This window comes from Lepeophtheirus salmonis, chromosome 4, assembly GCF_016086655.4.
Source record: "Lepeophtheirus salmonis chromosome 4, UVic_Lsal_1.4, whole genome shotgun sequence".
Classification (NCBI taxonomy): Eukaryota; Metazoa; Arthropoda; class Copepoda; order Siphonostomatoida; family Caligidae; genus Lepeophtheirus; species Lepeophtheirus salmonis.
Window position 1 is genome coordinate 13,078,949 of NC_052134.2, and position 16,573 is coordinate 13,095,521.

Genomic DNA, 16,573 nt, shown 5'->3' on the forward strand with positions numbered 1-16,573 from the left:
AAATGTACACTATATTGACGATTTATAAGATTATTTTCTTCTTATCAGTAACCAAAATGTGAATTGGTTAGATCTGAATTAGCTTTTGTGAAGATGTGAAAAGTTTTAATTAATTATATTGAATAATGACGTCATAGTTGGAAAAAAATAAACTAATTTCTGACAAGCTAAGATAAGTAAAAAACTGACAGTAAGGAAAATATAAAAACATTGCTGATGGTTTGGGGATGAAAATGTTGGAAGTGGTTCAGGTTTCATTGCATTAAAATCTTAAGTTATTTTTTTCTTTTAGATGCTAAGCCATAAGAAAACAACATAGATAACAATCATCCATGCTTATTTTACTTCCAAAAAATGTTCAAAAAATTCAACTTAATTGTTTGTACAAAATTTTATTTACAAAAATAAAAGTTATGATTTGCATTTATTTATTCTTGAATATGTAGGTATATGCAGTTTAATTTCTTGTACATACATTTTTGGCAGTATTTTGTTAATATAAAAAATTATAACAATGTCTTCTATAAAAGTATTCAAAAAAAGGATACAAGAGTCTTGGGTAACTTTTGTACAATGAAGTTATTCTATTCTGGATGGTTAATGTACAGAGGATTTAATCAATAAATCCGTAATGATAATGGAAAGTTTAAATGTTGCCACTTTGGAGAAATTGTTTTAAGAATGAATTAAGAGTAATTAATTAGAATCAAGTGGAGCCATTCTTGGGGGTGGCGATCGCATACAAACAGCACAACGGCCAATTTTAGATTTTAGATTTCCAGCTTTCAAAGTCTCTGGCATTGGTTTTACAAATTGCTGTTCATTTTCTATCGTGGCCAACCAGTAGGAGAATGCTGATGTGTAGTAATTACACCTTCCATGACCATGACATTCAATAAATGGACGGCTTCTAAAGTCTTTTAAGCAGGATCCCGGTGATGCAAGATTTTGTCCAGCGCCCTCTGCTCCGGCATCTGTGTGCTATGATATTGATAATAATTAGCTATATATTATATGTTCTATCAAGATATGTATATTTTATTTTCTTACCATCAAAAAGCTGTATCCAACCCACAGCTCATACCAGTTTTCTGGGCAGTTAGGAACATCAACAGATTGGCTGTGTATAGCCATAACACGTGTTGGAGCTTCACAAACTTGACATCTACGACAAATAAATTGAGCATTCTACGTAAGAATTGAATTATAAGGACATTAATACGTACTTTGAAACATATCTCTCAATGTCTCTTCCAGTAATCGGGGTCATCATCATGGGCATTGACTCTGTTGTACTTAGCCAGTAACTATAGTCATTTCGGCTTGCATAATCACAAACTTCATTGAGATTGCAAAATAGATATGGCATTGTAGAGAATCGTTTTAAGCAACTTCCAGGAAGACCTACAAAATACATATTTGAAAAAAATAAATGATATGAACTGAAATAAGGTTAATGTAAATAGGTACCCAGGTCTTGTCCTTGTGCATGGTCGTTTCCATAAATATGTAATAGAGAATAACCTTCCCATAAGGGAACTGTTCCTTGAGGACAAGTTGGTAATTGTGTTGTTTGAGAGTGAGTTGTAAAAAAAAACCCTTGAGGTTTTGGTGGAGGGCCTAAAGGTGCATCACTACCTCGTCTTCCAGGAATACCAGGTGATCCAATTGCTCCTCCCTCACCGGAAAATCCAACATCACCAGATTTTCCTTTAGTTCCGGGCACACCTTGAATACCTGGAAAACCATCTCGTCCATTATCTCCATTTTTACCTTTAAATCCATCAACACCAGGCAAACCCGGCATATTCTGAGGACCAGGCTGTCCAATAAAACCAGGTGCACCAGGTACTCCTTGACTTCCAATTTCTCCAGGTTGCCCCATCAAACCAGAATTTCCTGGTAAACCCGGTTTTCCCAACAGACCTTCTAGACCGGGTGGACCAAAATACCCTGGCTCCCCTTTCATTCCAGGAATGCCTGGAATACCAGGGAAACCTGGATCCCCCATAAAGCCTTTCATGCCTTCAAAACCAGGCCCTCCATACAAACCTGGTCTACCACTTTCACCATTCATGCCTCGTAAGCTAAAGAGACAAAGAAGATATTAGTTATCAATTGTATAGGAGTTACATTTATTTATTACCTAGGGCCATTTATGCCCATTCTTCCCATTTCCCCTTTTAGTCCAGGCATTCCAAAGTCCCCTCTGTCACCTTGATAGCCAGGTAGACCATCCTGACCGGCTTGACCAGGAATACCGGGAAAACCATCATCTCCTCTTTCTCCATCTGCTCCATCACCTCTTTCTCCTTTGTTACCCTGCAATCCATCCATACCGAACAGTCCTGGTTTTCCTTTCATACCTTTCAAACCTGGTCTACCATAATTACCATTTCTTCCATTCTCTCCAGGTTCACCATCAACTTTGTAGTTTGGTGAACTACCAGGAATTCCTCTGTCTCCATATGCACCTCTGTCTCCTTTAGTACCTTTCATTCCCATATAACCGGGAAGGCCAGGACGACCATAAGTTCCAGAATTGCCTTTGACCCCTTGCACTCCTGGAAAACCTTCATCTCCTCTCATGCCAGGAAAACCATCTGGTCCTGGTAATCCTATATTTCCTTTTTCTCCTTCGTCAGCACCAGCAGAAAGTCCTCTTTCTCCTACATCTCCTTCCATACCTTTTCTTCCTTTGAAGCCATCATTTCCAGCTTCACCTCTGAGACCAACCTGACCAAAAATACCAGGCTTTCCGGGAATACCTTCCAGTCCAGGTTCTCCGTATGGACCAGGACGACCTTTTAAGCCTTCAAATCCATAGTCTCCTTCCTCACCCTTTGTTCCCATTTGCCCTGGTAATCCTGGGTATCCCTTTAAGCCAGGAATTCCATCGTCGCCTCTGTATCCTTGTAGGCCGGGTAATCCGTTTTCGCCCATTTCACCCTGATAAAATTAAAATTCCATCAAAATAAAAATGGTCTATGTTTCGACATCTACCTTTCGTCCTGTTGTCCCAGGCATTCCGAAGTATCCATTTTGTCCTCTAGAACCTTTTATACCTTGATTTCCCGCTATAATATAAGCATCGTCACCCTTCATTCCCATTAGTCCAGGCATTCCATCTGGGCCAGGACGTCCTGCCATTCCTGGATTACCAGGAAAACCTCTTTCACCAGTTTCACCTTTTTGTAATGCTGTTCCAGGTGCCCCCCTTCTTCCAATTTCTCCAGGGTCACCTGGATAACCCTGAAATTAGTAAGTTAATATTATTGTAATTCTACTAAAATAATGTTAACTAAAAAGTATTTCATCAGCTAAAAAATTATTAAAAGTAAAAAAAAATAATCTTTGTATTTGTAATTTACTTTCATTCCATTGAAACCTTGTTTTCCTGGTAAACCAAAAAGTCCAGGGCCACCTTTTTCACCATCAATTCCCATTCTTCCAACTAAACCTGGTTGGCCGATAACTCCTGGAAGTCCTGGTAGTCCTTGCATTCCATTATCTCCCTGCATGCCTTTTATTCCTGGAAGTCCTTCTCTTCCATTTGAGCCAGGAATACCCTGTTTTCCTTTCAGACCAACTAAGCCCATTCTACCAGGTGTTCCAGGATCTCCCCTTAGTCCTGCAAATCCTTCTTTACCCGGCTCTCCTGTAGTACCAGGAGCTCCTGGATCTCCAAAAATTCCAGGTAGACCTGCTCTTCCAGGAGGCCCTCCAACACCTCCATATCCAGGTCGAATATCCCCGACATCTCCAATAATACCCTAATAATTACAATCAAAATAAGTCTTTTAAAAATATTTTATCAGGTAATATTACTCTATTGCCAGGTTGTCCAGTAGTTCCAGGTGCTCCTTTCAGACCTTTATATCCTGCAGATCCTTCTATTCCATCTGATCCGGGATAACCTTTTCTTCCTGGAATACCATAATCTCCTTTTGGCCCAATTGCACCTTTGTTTCCAGTTTGGCCTCGGAGAATATCGCGTCCTCTCTCACCGGGCATTCCTTTTAATCCTTTTAGGCCCTAATTTTTTTAAATATGTAATTACAACTTTTTTCTTTTTTGTAGTTTTAACGCACTTGTTCTCCATCGATTCCAGAATCTCCTCTTTCACCCGGATATCCTATCATGCCATTGATTCCAGGATCTCCAGCGTAGCCCTCTAAACCAGGAAGTCCCCATTGAGGAGGCCCTTGTTCACCTTCGTAACCTAGTTGACCTTTCTCTCCAGGTTCCCCAGCGAACCCTCTATCACCTTTATTGTTGCTATTTCCTGGCTGTCCCATCTCTCCCTTGCTTCCTTTCTCCCCGACAATGGATGCCATAATACTTGGAGGCATAGGATCCCCTTTAGCACCCCATTCTCCGTAAGGACCTTTTTGACCCTTGATACCCTTTTGACCTCTGTATGAAAGGAAAATTTACTTTTTTTAAACAGTTATGTATAGGCTAATTTTAATGCTTACTCAAATCCTATATCTCCAGTAAGTTCGGTTATCTCATAAGGATTTAAGTATATATCTGCTCCAACCGGTCCTTGAGGACCTGGTTGTCCATTCATTCCAGGTCTACCAGGAGCTCCATATGTTCCAGGACCTCCTTTCATTCCTTTAAATCCTGGTAAACCGGGTATTCCCGGATTACCAAAGGGCCCTTGTAGACCTTTGGATCCTTGTAAACCAGGAAACCCCCCAACTCCAAGGTCTCCAATTTCTCCAGCAATAGTATTTTCTAATCCTAATAAGGAACCTTGATCTCCTTTATATCCTTTACCTCCTTCTAAACCACTCATTCCTGGTGGACCAGACTGGCCAGGCCATCCTTTAATCCCCATGTAACCTTTTATCCCTTTGTTTCCGCGAAAACCAGGCCATCCAGGAAATCCTTGAACTCCTTTATAACCTGATCTGCCATTAGTTCCTTCCTCGCCTTTTTCACCAACAAGGCCTAAAATTAAAGAATATAATATGCAATGATCAGCTTGTCAAAGTTAATTACCATTTTGACAAAAGGGACAATCATCTCCCTTGTCTCCGAAACTTCCTTTCAGTCCTTCTAACCCATCTAGTCCAGGCAATCCAGATGGTCCAGGATAACCTTGTCGACCTTGTTCCCCAGTAGGCCCAGTAATAGGTCTTCCTCTTCCAGGATATCCTTTCAGACCTGGGAAACCTATATCTCCTCTAACACCATCTTCCCCAGGTATTCCATCACTTCCATCTTCCCCCGCCAATCCTGGTGGTCCATAGACAGTTTCTCCTTCATCACCTTGATCACCAGGTAGACCGGGGTTACCTTTCATTCCTTTTGCACCAGGAAACCCTGGATAACCTTTCGGACCATCATCCCCTGCTTCACCCTTTATCCTGATGCCAGGTATACCTCTTCTTCCTTGAACTCCAGGAGTACCTGGTTCACCTGGCTCTCCTTTTAAACCTCTGTTGCCTGATAGTCCATTAGCTCCAGGGGATCCATCCTCTCCAGGAAAACCTAAGAAATTAATTTAGAATTGATAAAAAAAACAAAAAAAAACTCCATAAATTAAATTACCCTCAGATCCTTGGGCACCAACAGCACCAACTTTTCCTTCTTCAGCCAAATTGGGATCAAAAATACCTGTTGGACCAACCTCTCCTTGTCGGCCAGGCCTACCAGGTATACCTTGCTCGCCAATCATGCCTTCTTTTCCAGGAATACCTGGTCTTCCATATTTTCCAGATGATCCTTTTAAACCTTTTGGTCCAACAGGACCAGCAGGACCCGGTTTTCCAGGTTTGCCTCGATATCCAGGAGCACCAATTACACCTTTAGCTCCATTGAACCCAACTCCTCCCGATTCACCCTATGCATTATACGAAAGAACTTGATAGTCATTTCACATATTATGTATATTGTTCGAGGTACGAGTGAGATAGGATATTACAAATATACAATTGTAATACCAGATACATTAAAATTAATGTTTAATATAATTACAAAGTGAAAATTTACTTGTTGAAAAGAATTGCACAAAAACTTGTTTCATTTAAATCACGACCTTTATCATTATTTGGTAGTCATAATATATATTTACAAAGATTCCCCCAAATTCTAATTATCTGTTATAACATTTGCAAGATTTTAACAACGTATGTCAAACATATGTTTCAATTGTTTGTATTTCAGTATATAACCTTCTTCCCCGTTAAAAAAGCTTACGCGCACGTTTTATTGCGAGCAGACATTATTTTGTGTATGTGTGTGGGTGGGGTTGAGGGGGGGGAGTGTATTTAGCAAATTGATTAATGTTTAAAAGTATGAAGAAAAGCAAATCATAAACAAAAATGATAAATGATTAACTTACTCTATCTCCTTCCCATCCTTGATTTCCTTTCCTTCCGTACAATCCAATTTCTCCTTTGTATCCAATCAAACCTTTTTCACCTTTATAAATTACAGAAACATCCGCAACAATCTCCGTAATTGTATCATCTCCCCGTGGCCCTGGAATCCCAACTTCTCCTTGCTCTCCCTGAGGTCAAAATAAAAGCTTGCACATATAAAATACTGAAAATGTAAATAATTATATCAAACTTACGTACTTTATATTTATAACTTTCAGAGTTTGGGATAGTATCCCCAAAGTCACCAGGATAGCCGGGTTCACCAGGAGGACCAGGTCTTCCTGAGAGTCCAAAATCTCCTCTTTCTCCCTTGGATCCAGTACTTCCAGATTGTCTTCCATCGATTCCCTATGATTATAAAAGAGTATGTTAGTGAAATCCATGTTTTAGGAAAAGGCCTAGGGAATTATATACTAACATGGGGCCCAGGTTGTCCATTAACTCCTCTTTCTCCTTTAATTCCAGGAGAATTTAATCCACCATCTCCTGCCTCACCAGCAATACCAGGAAATCCTCTTATACCTTGAGGACCTCGTGCACCGTGTGAACCCGAAAATCCGGGAATTCCATCACATCCGTTTGTACCATTACAACCAGAGAGACCTTCAATACCCTTAGGTCCAATATCTCCAGAAACTCCCTAAACATGTGTCTTCATAAAGATATTTACTTTCTTTAAAATATTAGGAAAGAATATCTCACTGGAATTCCGGGCATGCCTCGAAATCCTGGAACTCCTGTGTCCCCTCGAATACCTTTTTCACCCATATTACCAGAAGAACCATAATCACCTTTTTGTCCTTTAGGTCCAGACGGTCCATCTGGACCAACTTCTCCTGGTGGACCTGTTTGCCCTCTCATTCCGGAAAGGCCAGGGTGTCCTGTGACACCTTTTCCCGAACATCTACAAGGAGGCCCACTTCTTGGGCAGCCTTTACAGGGCTAAACACGAAATGGTTTGTAATCAATACCATGAGTTACTATATGAATATGTATATCAGGAAAAAGAACAACTTACCGCCTCTTGTGCATAACTCCTCTGAATGAGATAAAATATAATTAAGTGAAGGATCCAAGTCTTTAAAAATTGATGCATTTTCCTTCTTTTTTTAAAGGATTTTGATTATTCTTTTCAAGAAATACTTTATATCTATAAAGTCATAGTTGTTTTATCAAATCAATCGAGGAGGATCAAAATTATTATTTGACTTGAAAATAAACCCTCTTCTCGAATACAGTCAGATACTAAGTCTAAAACTCTTTCAGTATTTTTTTTTTTTTTTTTTTTTTTTTGAATAAACACTCTCTTGCACTGGAATCATGGATTTTTTTTCCAGCTATATCAAAACAAGAAAAAATATATATTCATTTGGATACACTGTAAATAATTTATCAAATGGGTTAGCACATGGTAAATGTTACCTTCAAGAAGAGCTTACATACATCAAACGTAGACTTTTAAATATTTAATAAGTTTATTGCGTAGATGATATTTTTTTACAGTGAAATAATCTTGCAGATTATTTCACTTTTTATTTAATGATATCAAGTTGACATATTTTTTTTTCTACTTATTTATTTTTGGAATCAATTTAACATATCGCACACTCGTTACTGACTTTAAAATATTTTTTGATCTTAGTCTTATATTGGGTGTGATAAAAGAAGAGACTTAGCCTGGAAAGCTATTTGATTCGTGAGGGAACAAGTAGTAGTCACCAGACTCCATGAAATAATGAAAATTTATATTTAATATTTCTTCAGTAAGGATTTTATTTCTATATTCATTTTTTTTTTTTGCCATTTTTAGATTGTATTCATTTTTCCATTGTAGGATTTTTTGTTAGCATGCATCGAAGAAATACATTCAGTATCCTGTCAGAGGGGCCATTTTTTATAACACTGCCAATATGGTAAGTCCTTTATCTAGAAAAAAAAGTATTATTTTAATGTATTATTTCAAGTAAAACATAAAAACATTCTTAAAGACCCTTTATTTTAATTTGTACTACGGATTGACCTACTTTTATAAAGTGAGACGAAAAAATATCACACTATATCGGAATACTATTTATCTGTATTTGTGACATCTCATTTCATTTTTTTTTTAAACCCTAATCTGACATATTTTTGTCTCCTTTATTTCATTTCAACATCCATATAGTAGTTGTTTTTTTAAAGTTCAAAATATAGGAAATCAAATAATATGTTGGTCAAATGTGCAAAAAAAAAAAAATTATACTCATAATTAATAGATCAATAAAAAAATAACTTGAGCACATGTGCAATTAGTTAGATATTAATAGAAATATTGATCCCTTAATCAATTATATAAATTTATAGATATAAAATTGATTTCATTTCAGCATTGCCATAATATTCATAATTCAAATAACAATCCCAAATACGAATGCCGTAAGTTGTTCATTCTCCGTTTTTGAAAACAACCATTAACTAAAACTTCTTATTTTACAATATATTTAAATAAGGTATTTGGTCCTTCAACAGATGATCGATTTGGAAGAGACCTGCCCAATTCCTTTGATAACTCATATGATAATTATTTTAGACGGCCCGGAGAGTACGAATCTGACCCTTTTTCACGGCGAGATCCAGTTGCGCCTGAACCAAAAAGAAATTGTGGATCCAATTGTGAAGGAGGAGGATGTGTTGGAAAAAGATGTGTTGCAGAGAAAGGGTCTAGAGTAAGGCTTGAATATATTTGAATGCAATTGATAATAAAGTAATTATTTAATCATTGGATAGGGTCCACCAGGTATACCAGGTCCACATGGAGACAAAGGACAACGGGGTTTTCCTGGAATGGAAGGACTTCCCGGTCCCAAAGGAACAAAGGGAGAAACAGGACCACAAGGAACGATGGGCTATAAGGGAGATAGAGGGAAAATGGGTGTTCCAGGATATCCTGGAGTGAATGGTGTACCAGGACTTCTTGGGCCTTCAGGCCCAAAGGGAGATCTAGGTCGAGATGGCTGTAATGGGACTGATGTAAATTAAAATTAATTTTTATAATTGTAAGTAGCACACTAAAATGTATATTTTGTAATTTAGGGGTTATCAGGAGGGCCTGGAATGCCCGGTTTGCCTGGACCTAGAGGTTTTCCTGGATTACCCGGTATAAAAGGTATAAAGGGAGAGCCTGCATATGCAAGACCAGGAGCAATGGGACAAAAAGGAGAACCAGGATTGGATGGATTACCAGGATCAATGGGTAATCCAGGAGTACCTGGTCCAATGGGTATCAAAGGAGATAGAGGGTTTCCTGGACGTGATGTAAGATTTTTTGTGTCATAAACTTTCAATTTCTCATATTTTCGGGGCTTTTATAGGGTCCAAAAGGTAATCAAGCACCTAAAGGGCAAAAAGGAGAAATGGGACTTGCTTTTTATGGTCCAAAAGGAGTCCCTGGATTACCGGGACCTCCGGGACCTCCAGGTAGTTATGAGGCAGTAACAGGTTCCGGAACGGATACCACTGCCACAACGGGACCTCCAGGACAAAGAGGAGAAAAAGGAGACATGGGAGAACGTGGCTCTCCTGGACCAATGGGTGCTAAAGGAGAAAAAGGAGAATTTGGATATAATGGACTAAATGGATTAAATGGAGAAAAAGGATTACCAGGTCATCCCGGACCCCGAGTAAAGAATAAATTATAAATGTACTTTTTTGCAGTCCTAATTTTTGTATCATTGTAGGGACGTGAAGGTCCTTTTGGTCCACCAGGTCCAGCTGGACAAAAAGGAGATCAGGGAAGAGATGGTTATGATGGTTTCCCTGGTCGTGCTGGTGGAAAAGGTGAAGCAGGTTTACCTGGATTAGATGGTCCAAAGGGTTTGACAGGTCCACCTGGACTTCCCGGGGTAAATTATTGTCATCAACTCCTTCAAACTATTTAATAGCTTGTTTTTCTTACTCCTAGGGTGGTGTTGGAACACCTGGACCTCCAGGTCCTCAAGGTCCCAGAGGTTTTTCTGGTCCTCCAGGACGACCTGGAAAAGATGGATTTGATGGCTTACCCGGTGAAAGGGGACCTATTGGGCCAGTTGGTGGTCCTGGATTACCTGGATTATCAGGACCAGAAGGGCCTCCTGGAATAAAAGGAGAAAAAGGAACCCCAGGTTTATCAGGAATAACCGGAAGCCCTGGTCAGATAGGAGAAAAGGGATCTCCTGGAGATCCTGGTTATCCCGGATCTAGAGGACAAAAAGGACTTTCAATTCCAGTAAGATTCAATTTTTAGTAATCTAAGACCTTTGTTTTTAAATAAATTATTTTCAAGGGACCGCGTGGAAAAGATGGATATAATGGTAGGCCCGGAAACGCTGGATTGAAAGGAGAGAGAGGATACACAGGAGAAAGAGGAGTTCCAGGAGATTCTCTCGAGGGTACACCTGGACCGCCTGGGCCTGTTGGACCAATTGGAGAAAAAGGAAGAGATGGTCAACCTGGAAGACCTGGTCTCTCCGGAGGAAAGGGTGATAAGGGTTTCAAAGGTGGAGAATGCCAACTTTGTGCTCCAGGAATGAAGGGTCAAAAAGGTGTTCCAGGATTAAATGGACTTGATGGACCTCCAGGAGAAAGAGGAATGCCTGGATCCCTTGGGGCTAAAGGAGAAAGAGGGGATGATGGTTCTCCTGGTGTTCCTGGAAGAATTGGAGATCCTGTAAGTTCATATGTTTATCCTGCCCTGTCCGGATTTAAAAATATTAGCAAAATTATATTACATTAATTAATTTTTATGTATAGGGACAATCTGGAAGGGATGGGACCCCAGGAACTAAAGGAGACAAAGGAGCAGATGCTATTGTACCTGACTATTTACTAAAAGGGCCTAAAGGAGACAAAGGAAGTATGGGGTTCTCTGGAGTACCTGGACCTCCAGGTTTAAGTGGTGCAAAGGGTATGGACGGTCCATCTGGTTCACCAGGATTACCAGGTCCAAAAGGTGAAAAAGGACCACCAGGAATTGATGGCTATCCAGGAAGAAATGGACGACCGGGGGTAATGGGTATTCAAGGACCACCAGGAAAACCTGTTAAAGGAAACATTGGACCTCCAGGGCCTTTGGGTCCAATGGGAGAAGTTGGAGACAAGGGAGATGTTGGACCTAAAGGAGAGGCAGGTAGATGTCCTGAAAACCTGGCATTAACTGCAGGAGGCAAAGGTATAAAAGGAGACAAGGGAGACTTCGGACAAAAAGGAATTGCTGGAGCTAAAGGAGAGAGAGGAGAAAAGGGCGAGAGAGGATTTCCTGGAGAAATAGGCCAAAAAGGAGATCGTGGTCAACCAGGTCCTTTTGGCAACCCTGGAGTTTCAGGTCAGAAAGGAAATATAGGTCCTGCTGGAGATCGTGGTTATCCTGGTTCTAAAGGGGATCGAGGTATCCCTGGCCTTCATGGTAGAATAGGAGACAAAGGGGATAAAGGTACTGCTGGGTTACCCGGAGTAGGACCCCCAGGTTACGCTGGAGCTCCAGGAATGAAAGGAAATAAAGGAGAATCTGGACTTCCTGGACTTCAGGGAGAACAAGGACGATCCGGTATGTATTTTATTCAATAGACTTTGTTAATTACTCAATATATTACATCTAATTTACGTAGGACCTGCTGGTTTCCCTGGTGAAAAAGGAGATAAAGGAATGGAAGGACTTCCTGGATTAAATGGAATTAGAGGGGATAAAGGAAATCCTGGTCCATTAGGGCCTCAAGGACCACCTGGACCTCCAGGCCCTTCTGGAATTGATGGACAAAAAGGAAATAGAGGGCCAACTGGAAGAGTAGGAAGCCCAGGTATGCCAGGAAGACCTGGAATGAAAGGTGACAAGGGAGAATTCGGGAGAGAAGGACCAAAAGGATTTTCTGGTCTCCCTGGTAAACCAGGTAGGATAAAATAATAATTTTAATTTGATTGTGTCATTATTTATCTATTATAATTGTTAGGTGTCCCTGGAATAAGAGGTTTAGATGGATTACCCGGTCAGAAAGGAGACAAAGGTACTAGTGGATCCTCTGGATTTCCAGGTAAAGATGGATTTCCTGGTAGTCCTGGAGCACCAGGATTAAACGGAATGAAGGGAGAATTTGGCATGAATGGTCTCCCAGGTCAAGATGGAATTCCAGGATTGCCTGGAATGAAGGGAGACACGGGAATGAGAGGACCAGACGTAAGGAACAAATTTTGATATATATTGATTAAATATTGAATGATTATCCATAAATTTATAGGGACCAAGAGGGCTTCCAGGAAGAATAGCTGAAAAAGGAGATAGAGGTCAACCAGGGTTACCTGGACTACAAGGGCAAGACGGCAACCCTGGTTTTGACGGGTTAACTGGTCTTAAAGGTGAGCCTGGATTGCCAGGAATTGGACAGCAGGGCCTTAAAGGAGAGAAAGGAGAACCAGGATTAAGTGGTAAAGATGGTTTTCCTGGACAAAGTGGTCAAAAAGGAAGTCCAGGGTTACCTGGAATGCCAGGTCAAAAAGGTAATCCTGGAAACCCCGGACAAAGTGGCTTACCAGGATTACCTGGTCTTGATGGAAGATCCGGCCAAAAAGGTGAGAGAGGATTGCCTGGTTTACCAGGACTTGAAGGACCTAAGGGAAATCCAGGCTTTCCTGGAAAACCTGGCTTAAGTGGTAGAGATGGTGCATCTGGTTCACCTGGTCAAAAAGGTTATCCAGGACAAAGTGGCTTATCCGGTGAAAAAGGAGATACGGGACTGCCAGGAATGCCTGGACTCAATGGAGCTAAAGGAGACATGGGACCACAAGGAGATACTGGGCTGACAGGATTACCTGGACTTAAAGGAGATCGTGGCTTCTCTGGACCTCAAGGAAAACCTGGTTTTCCAGGGGAAAATGGAAGAGAAGGGCCCAGAGGAATGGCTGGAATACCGGGAGAAAAGGGTGATTTAGGTGACAAGGGAAATTCTGGGTTACCAGGTTTGGATGGAATTATGGTAAAAGGAGAAAAAGGACTCCCTGGTTTACCGGGAAAACAAGGTAGATCTGGTCCACCTGGATTAATGGGTGAAAAAGGAGATGATGGACTCCCTGGTCTGGATGGTAGACAAGGAGATAAAGGAGATCGTGGTTTTAATGGAGTAAAGGGTGATAGAGGATATCCAGGCCCTCCTGGAATGAGAGGTCAACCTGGACTGAATGGAATGGTTGGTGCTAAAGGAGATTATGGTTTACCTGGATTATCTGGAATTAAAGGAGATCAAGGGCCCCCAGGGTTACCCGGAATCATAGGAGAGAAAGGAAATACAGGCTTCCCAGGAAAAGACGGAGTACCTGGTATTCCAGGACAAAGAGGGGAGAAAGGAAATCCTGGCCTTTCTGGAATTCCTGGACCAGCTGGCCAAAGAGGACAGAAAGGAGACGTTGGTTTACCAGGTCAATTTGGACCCCCCGGAATTCCAGGACCAAAGGGAAATACTGGATTATTTGGCCCACCAGGTCTGAAAGGAAATCCAGGTCCACCAGGTTTGCCAGGAATTCCGGGACAAGAAGGGCCAATGGGACCTAGAGCAATACCTGGATCTCCTGGAGTACCAGGAATTAAGGGTAGTAGCGGCCGTCCAGGTTTTAATGGACCTCCAGGTCCTGTTGGATTGCCAGGCATGAAAGGAGACAGAGGTTTCCCTGGACAACCTGGTTTACAAGTAAGATCAATCTACCAGTGGAGTAACATTGATTTATTATTGTTATTTTGAATAGGGAAGACCAGGAATCGCTGGAGATCCAGGACAAGATGGTCAGGATTGTCGACCAGATTCTGCTTATCATACAGGAAATATTTTAGTCAGGCATAGTCAGTCTTCGAGTATACCACTTTGTGGAGCAGGAGATGTAAAATTATGGGATGGTTATTCCCTACTATATATTGAAGGGAATGAAAAGGCACATCATCAAGATTTAGGTACATAACTTATATATAATCAAAGAGATAACAGCTCATCAATAACTAATTTTAAATTATAAAGGTTTGGCTGGCTCATGTGTTACAAAGTTCAACACCATGCCATTTTTGTTTTGTGACTTTAATGATGTATGCAACTATGCTAGCCGAAATGATAAATCCTATTGGTTATCCACAAACGCTCCTATTCCCATGATGCCTGTATCTGATTACGCCATCAGAGAATACATTTCTAGATGTGTAGTCTGTGAAACAAGTTCCAATGTCATGGCTGTTCACAGTCAAGATATGAACGTTCCAGAGTGTCCGGATAGATGGAACGGATTATGGATTGGTTATAGTTTTGCTATGGTAATAGTTTTCAAATAATAACGGTAATGTTTATGGGTAAAATAATTTTTGTTTTATAGCACACCGCTGCAGGAGCAGAAGGAGGAGGTCAATCCCTTTCCAGTCCCGGTTCATGTTTAGAGGACTTTAGAGCTACACCTTTTATTGAATGCAATGGAGGAAGAGGTACTTGCCATTACTTTGCAAACAAACTATCTTTCTGGTTGGCAACAATTGATCCAACTTCTCAATTTACAAAGCCAGTTTCACAAACACTCAAGGCGGGTAATCTCAGACAAAGGGTCAGCAGATGTCAAGTTTGCCGAAAGCAGTCTTAAATGAATTCAAAACTTGACTCCTTTTTAAGTTCTTCAATTGACATTACTAAAATCAACTACTTATTAAGCAAAATTAAGAAGGACATCGATAGGAAAATTGTTTTAATACTTACAACGCTGCCGAAATCATTACTTAATCATTTACTAAATGATTACTTTATGTGTGTATATTAACATTCATTTAAGAGACCGTTTTAGTAATATTGTTATTATTTTCAATGAAATTTAATTCTCATTTAATTGTAAGAGGAAGAAAATATTGTTACATTTTTTAAAGAAATAATGAAAAACGAATATTTATATTGTCTATATGTGCTACATATAATTTTTAAACACTGTTAATTTTTTTATGTGTTCCTTGTTTGTATTTTGATATATTAAATATATAGGAAAAAATTACTTTATGTAAATATCAATAAACCTTGATTTAAAAAAAAAAAGATCATCACTTAGAGTAAATCAACATTTTAAATGGGAGCAAAAAACACCACAAAAGAAACATGCTAAAATGGATAATTCCCAAGTCAATACAATAAGTTTGGGAGATCAAAGCTATAAAATAAGAAGCAAAACAAAGACCCTGTTAGTAATATTTGTAAAACGTAATGGTCGTAGAGACAATTTTTTTTTCTGCTAGGAACTTTAAGTTCACTTGAATATTAAAAGTACATCATAGAAAGGGGAGGGCAATCTAAACAGGGTTTTTTTAACTGTTATCATTATTATTAAATTCTTGATGGGAGAACATCTTAGCATAAAGTAAAAACTAGTGCGTGGGCTCATGGAAATAAAAAATGACAAGTTGCTCCTCTAGTTGTACTTGGGCAAGGAGCAGAAGCCGCGTGACAGTTGTCAACGCATTGTTCATGCTATTTTTCCAACCATGAACCACTGTAAAATTAAAACACAAAATTGTTTTTATCCATTGTTTTGGAAATAACAAAAGTAACGTCTAACTAAAGAACAGATTGGCATGACATTTTGGTAGCTTGTCAGTACTATCTGAAATTGAAACGAATAAAAAAAATGGGGCATGGAACTTTTCATCCATTTTTTTTTTGTTATATACGGAGTGGGATTTGTGGTTATTTCATTCCTCTCACGATTGCTTGCAGCTGACTTAATCAACCATCTTGACAGCTTAGCTGCTCTCCTTTTTCAAATGGTCAGGATTATCATGTCCATTTCAGTTTTTTTTTATATATATATTTTTACAGAGAGGCAGGAAATGTTTTATGCATCCTTGGACATAAATAATTACACAGATCCCATGAATTCGCCTTTCCAAATGAATTAATAATGTTAATTTGGCGGTGGAGGGAAGAAAAGTTGCATACGTCATCAGAGGAAATGACAAAAGAGGATATAGTGACGTTTTCTGAACTTAACTCATCAAAAGTGGCATATTGCGTGGGAAAAAAATATAACAACGACCAGGAATATACTTAAGCTATTAGACCTGTTAGTCTACTTTGTTTAAAAACTTATGGGGAGACTAAGGGCGGGGGGATTCGAGATTTTGAGCTCTACAACCTGTCGGGTTCCTATTTCAAAACAATATCCAT

The 16,573-nt window shown here is 39.7% G+C and overlaps 2 protein-coding genes across 4 annotated transcripts; one reads left to right on the top strand and one right to left on the bottom strand.

Annotated features, from left to right (window-relative positions):
• Nucleotides 1-376: 376 nt before the first annotated feature.
• On the bottom strand, nucleotides 377-8,011 carry LOC121116760 (uncharacterized). 2 transcript variants are annotated; one of them, XM_040711047.2, is made up of 17 exons: nucleotides 7,414-8,011; nucleotides 7,098-7,337; nucleotides 6,814-7,035; nucleotides 6,590-6,743; nucleotides 6,356-6,523; nucleotides 5,563-5,854; nucleotides 5,011-5,502; nucleotides 4,479-4,959; nucleotides 4,092-4,416; nucleotides 3,829-4,035; nucleotides 3,372-3,773; nucleotides 3,004-3,252; nucleotides 2,147-2,949; nucleotides 1,471-2,087; nucleotides 1,227-1,404; nucleotides 1,051-1,165; nucleotides 377-981 (listed from the first exon to the last, which is right to left on the bottom strand). In XM_040711047.2, exons 3-17 carry the CDS (start codon nucleotides 6,831-6,833, stop codon nucleotides 697-699), a joined length of 4,788 nt encoding a protein of 1,595 aa, XP_040566981.1. In that variant the 5' UTR covers nucleotides 6,834-7,035; nucleotides 7,098-7,337; nucleotides 7,414-8,011; the 3' UTR covers nucleotides 377-696. The 2 variants fall into 2 exon arrangements, with proteins under 2 accessions (XP_040566981.1, XP_040566980.1); XM_040711046.2 differs by having other exon boundaries at nucleotides 6,594-6,743; nucleotides 7,414-7,717.
• On the top strand, nucleotides 7,880-15,448 carry Col4a1 (Collagen type IV alpha 1). Of its 2 annotated transcripts, none has more exons than XM_040711043.2 (17): nucleotides 7,880-8,158; nucleotides 8,230-8,308; nucleotides 8,762-8,810; nucleotides 8,885-9,100; nucleotides 9,162-9,404; nucleotides 9,468-9,689; nucleotides 9,746-10,054; nucleotides 10,112-10,276; nucleotides 10,336-10,638; nucleotides 10,696-11,079; nucleotides 11,163-11,955; nucleotides 12,017-12,295; nucleotides 12,356-12,579; nucleotides 12,641-14,083; nucleotides 14,139-14,340; nucleotides 14,405-14,691; nucleotides 14,751-15,448. In XM_040711043.2, the coding sequence occupies exons 2-17, from the start codon at nucleotides 8,244-8,246 to the stop codon at nucleotides 15,006-15,008; spliced, it is 5,442 nt and encodes a 1,813-aa protein (XP_040566977.1). In that variant the 5' UTR covers nucleotides 7,880-8,158; nucleotides 8,230-8,243; the 3' UTR covers nucleotides 15,009-15,448. The 2 variants fall into 2 exon arrangements, with proteins under 2 accessions (XP_040566977.1, XP_040566979.1); XM_040711045.2 differs by having other exon boundaries at nucleotides 7,967-8,158; nucleotides 8,206-8,308.
• Nucleotides 15,449-16,573: the final 1,125 nt, after the last annotated feature.

Excerpts from the sequence above, each read along its gene's own strand:
- LOC121116760 (XM_040711046.2), bottom strand. The coding sequence starts at position 7,491 with ATGCATCAATTTTTAAAGACTTGGATCCTTCACTTAATTATATTTTAT. Across the intron at positions 6,524-6,593 it reads CTGAAAGTTATAAATATAAA|GGAGAGCAAGGAGAAGTTGG; the intron begins GTACGTAAGTTT and ends TTTTGACCTCAG. Across the intron at positions 3,253-3,371 it reads AAGGTTTCAATGGAATGAAA|GGTTATCCAGGTGACCCTGG; the intron begins GTAAATTACAAA and ends TACTAATTTCAG.
- Col4a1 (XM_040711043.2), top strand. The coding sequence starts at position 8,244 with ATGCATCGAAGAAATACATTCAGTATCCTGTCAGAGGGGCCATTTTTT. Across the intron at positions 9,405-9,467 it reads ATGGCTGTAATGGGACTGAT|GGGTTATCAGGAGGGCCTGG; the intron begins GTAAATTAAAAT and ends TTTGTAATTTAG. Across the intron at positions 10,639-10,695 it reads AAAAAGGACTTTCAATTCCA|GGACCGCGTGGAAAAGATGG; the intron begins GTAAGATTCAAT and ends ATTATTTTCAAG.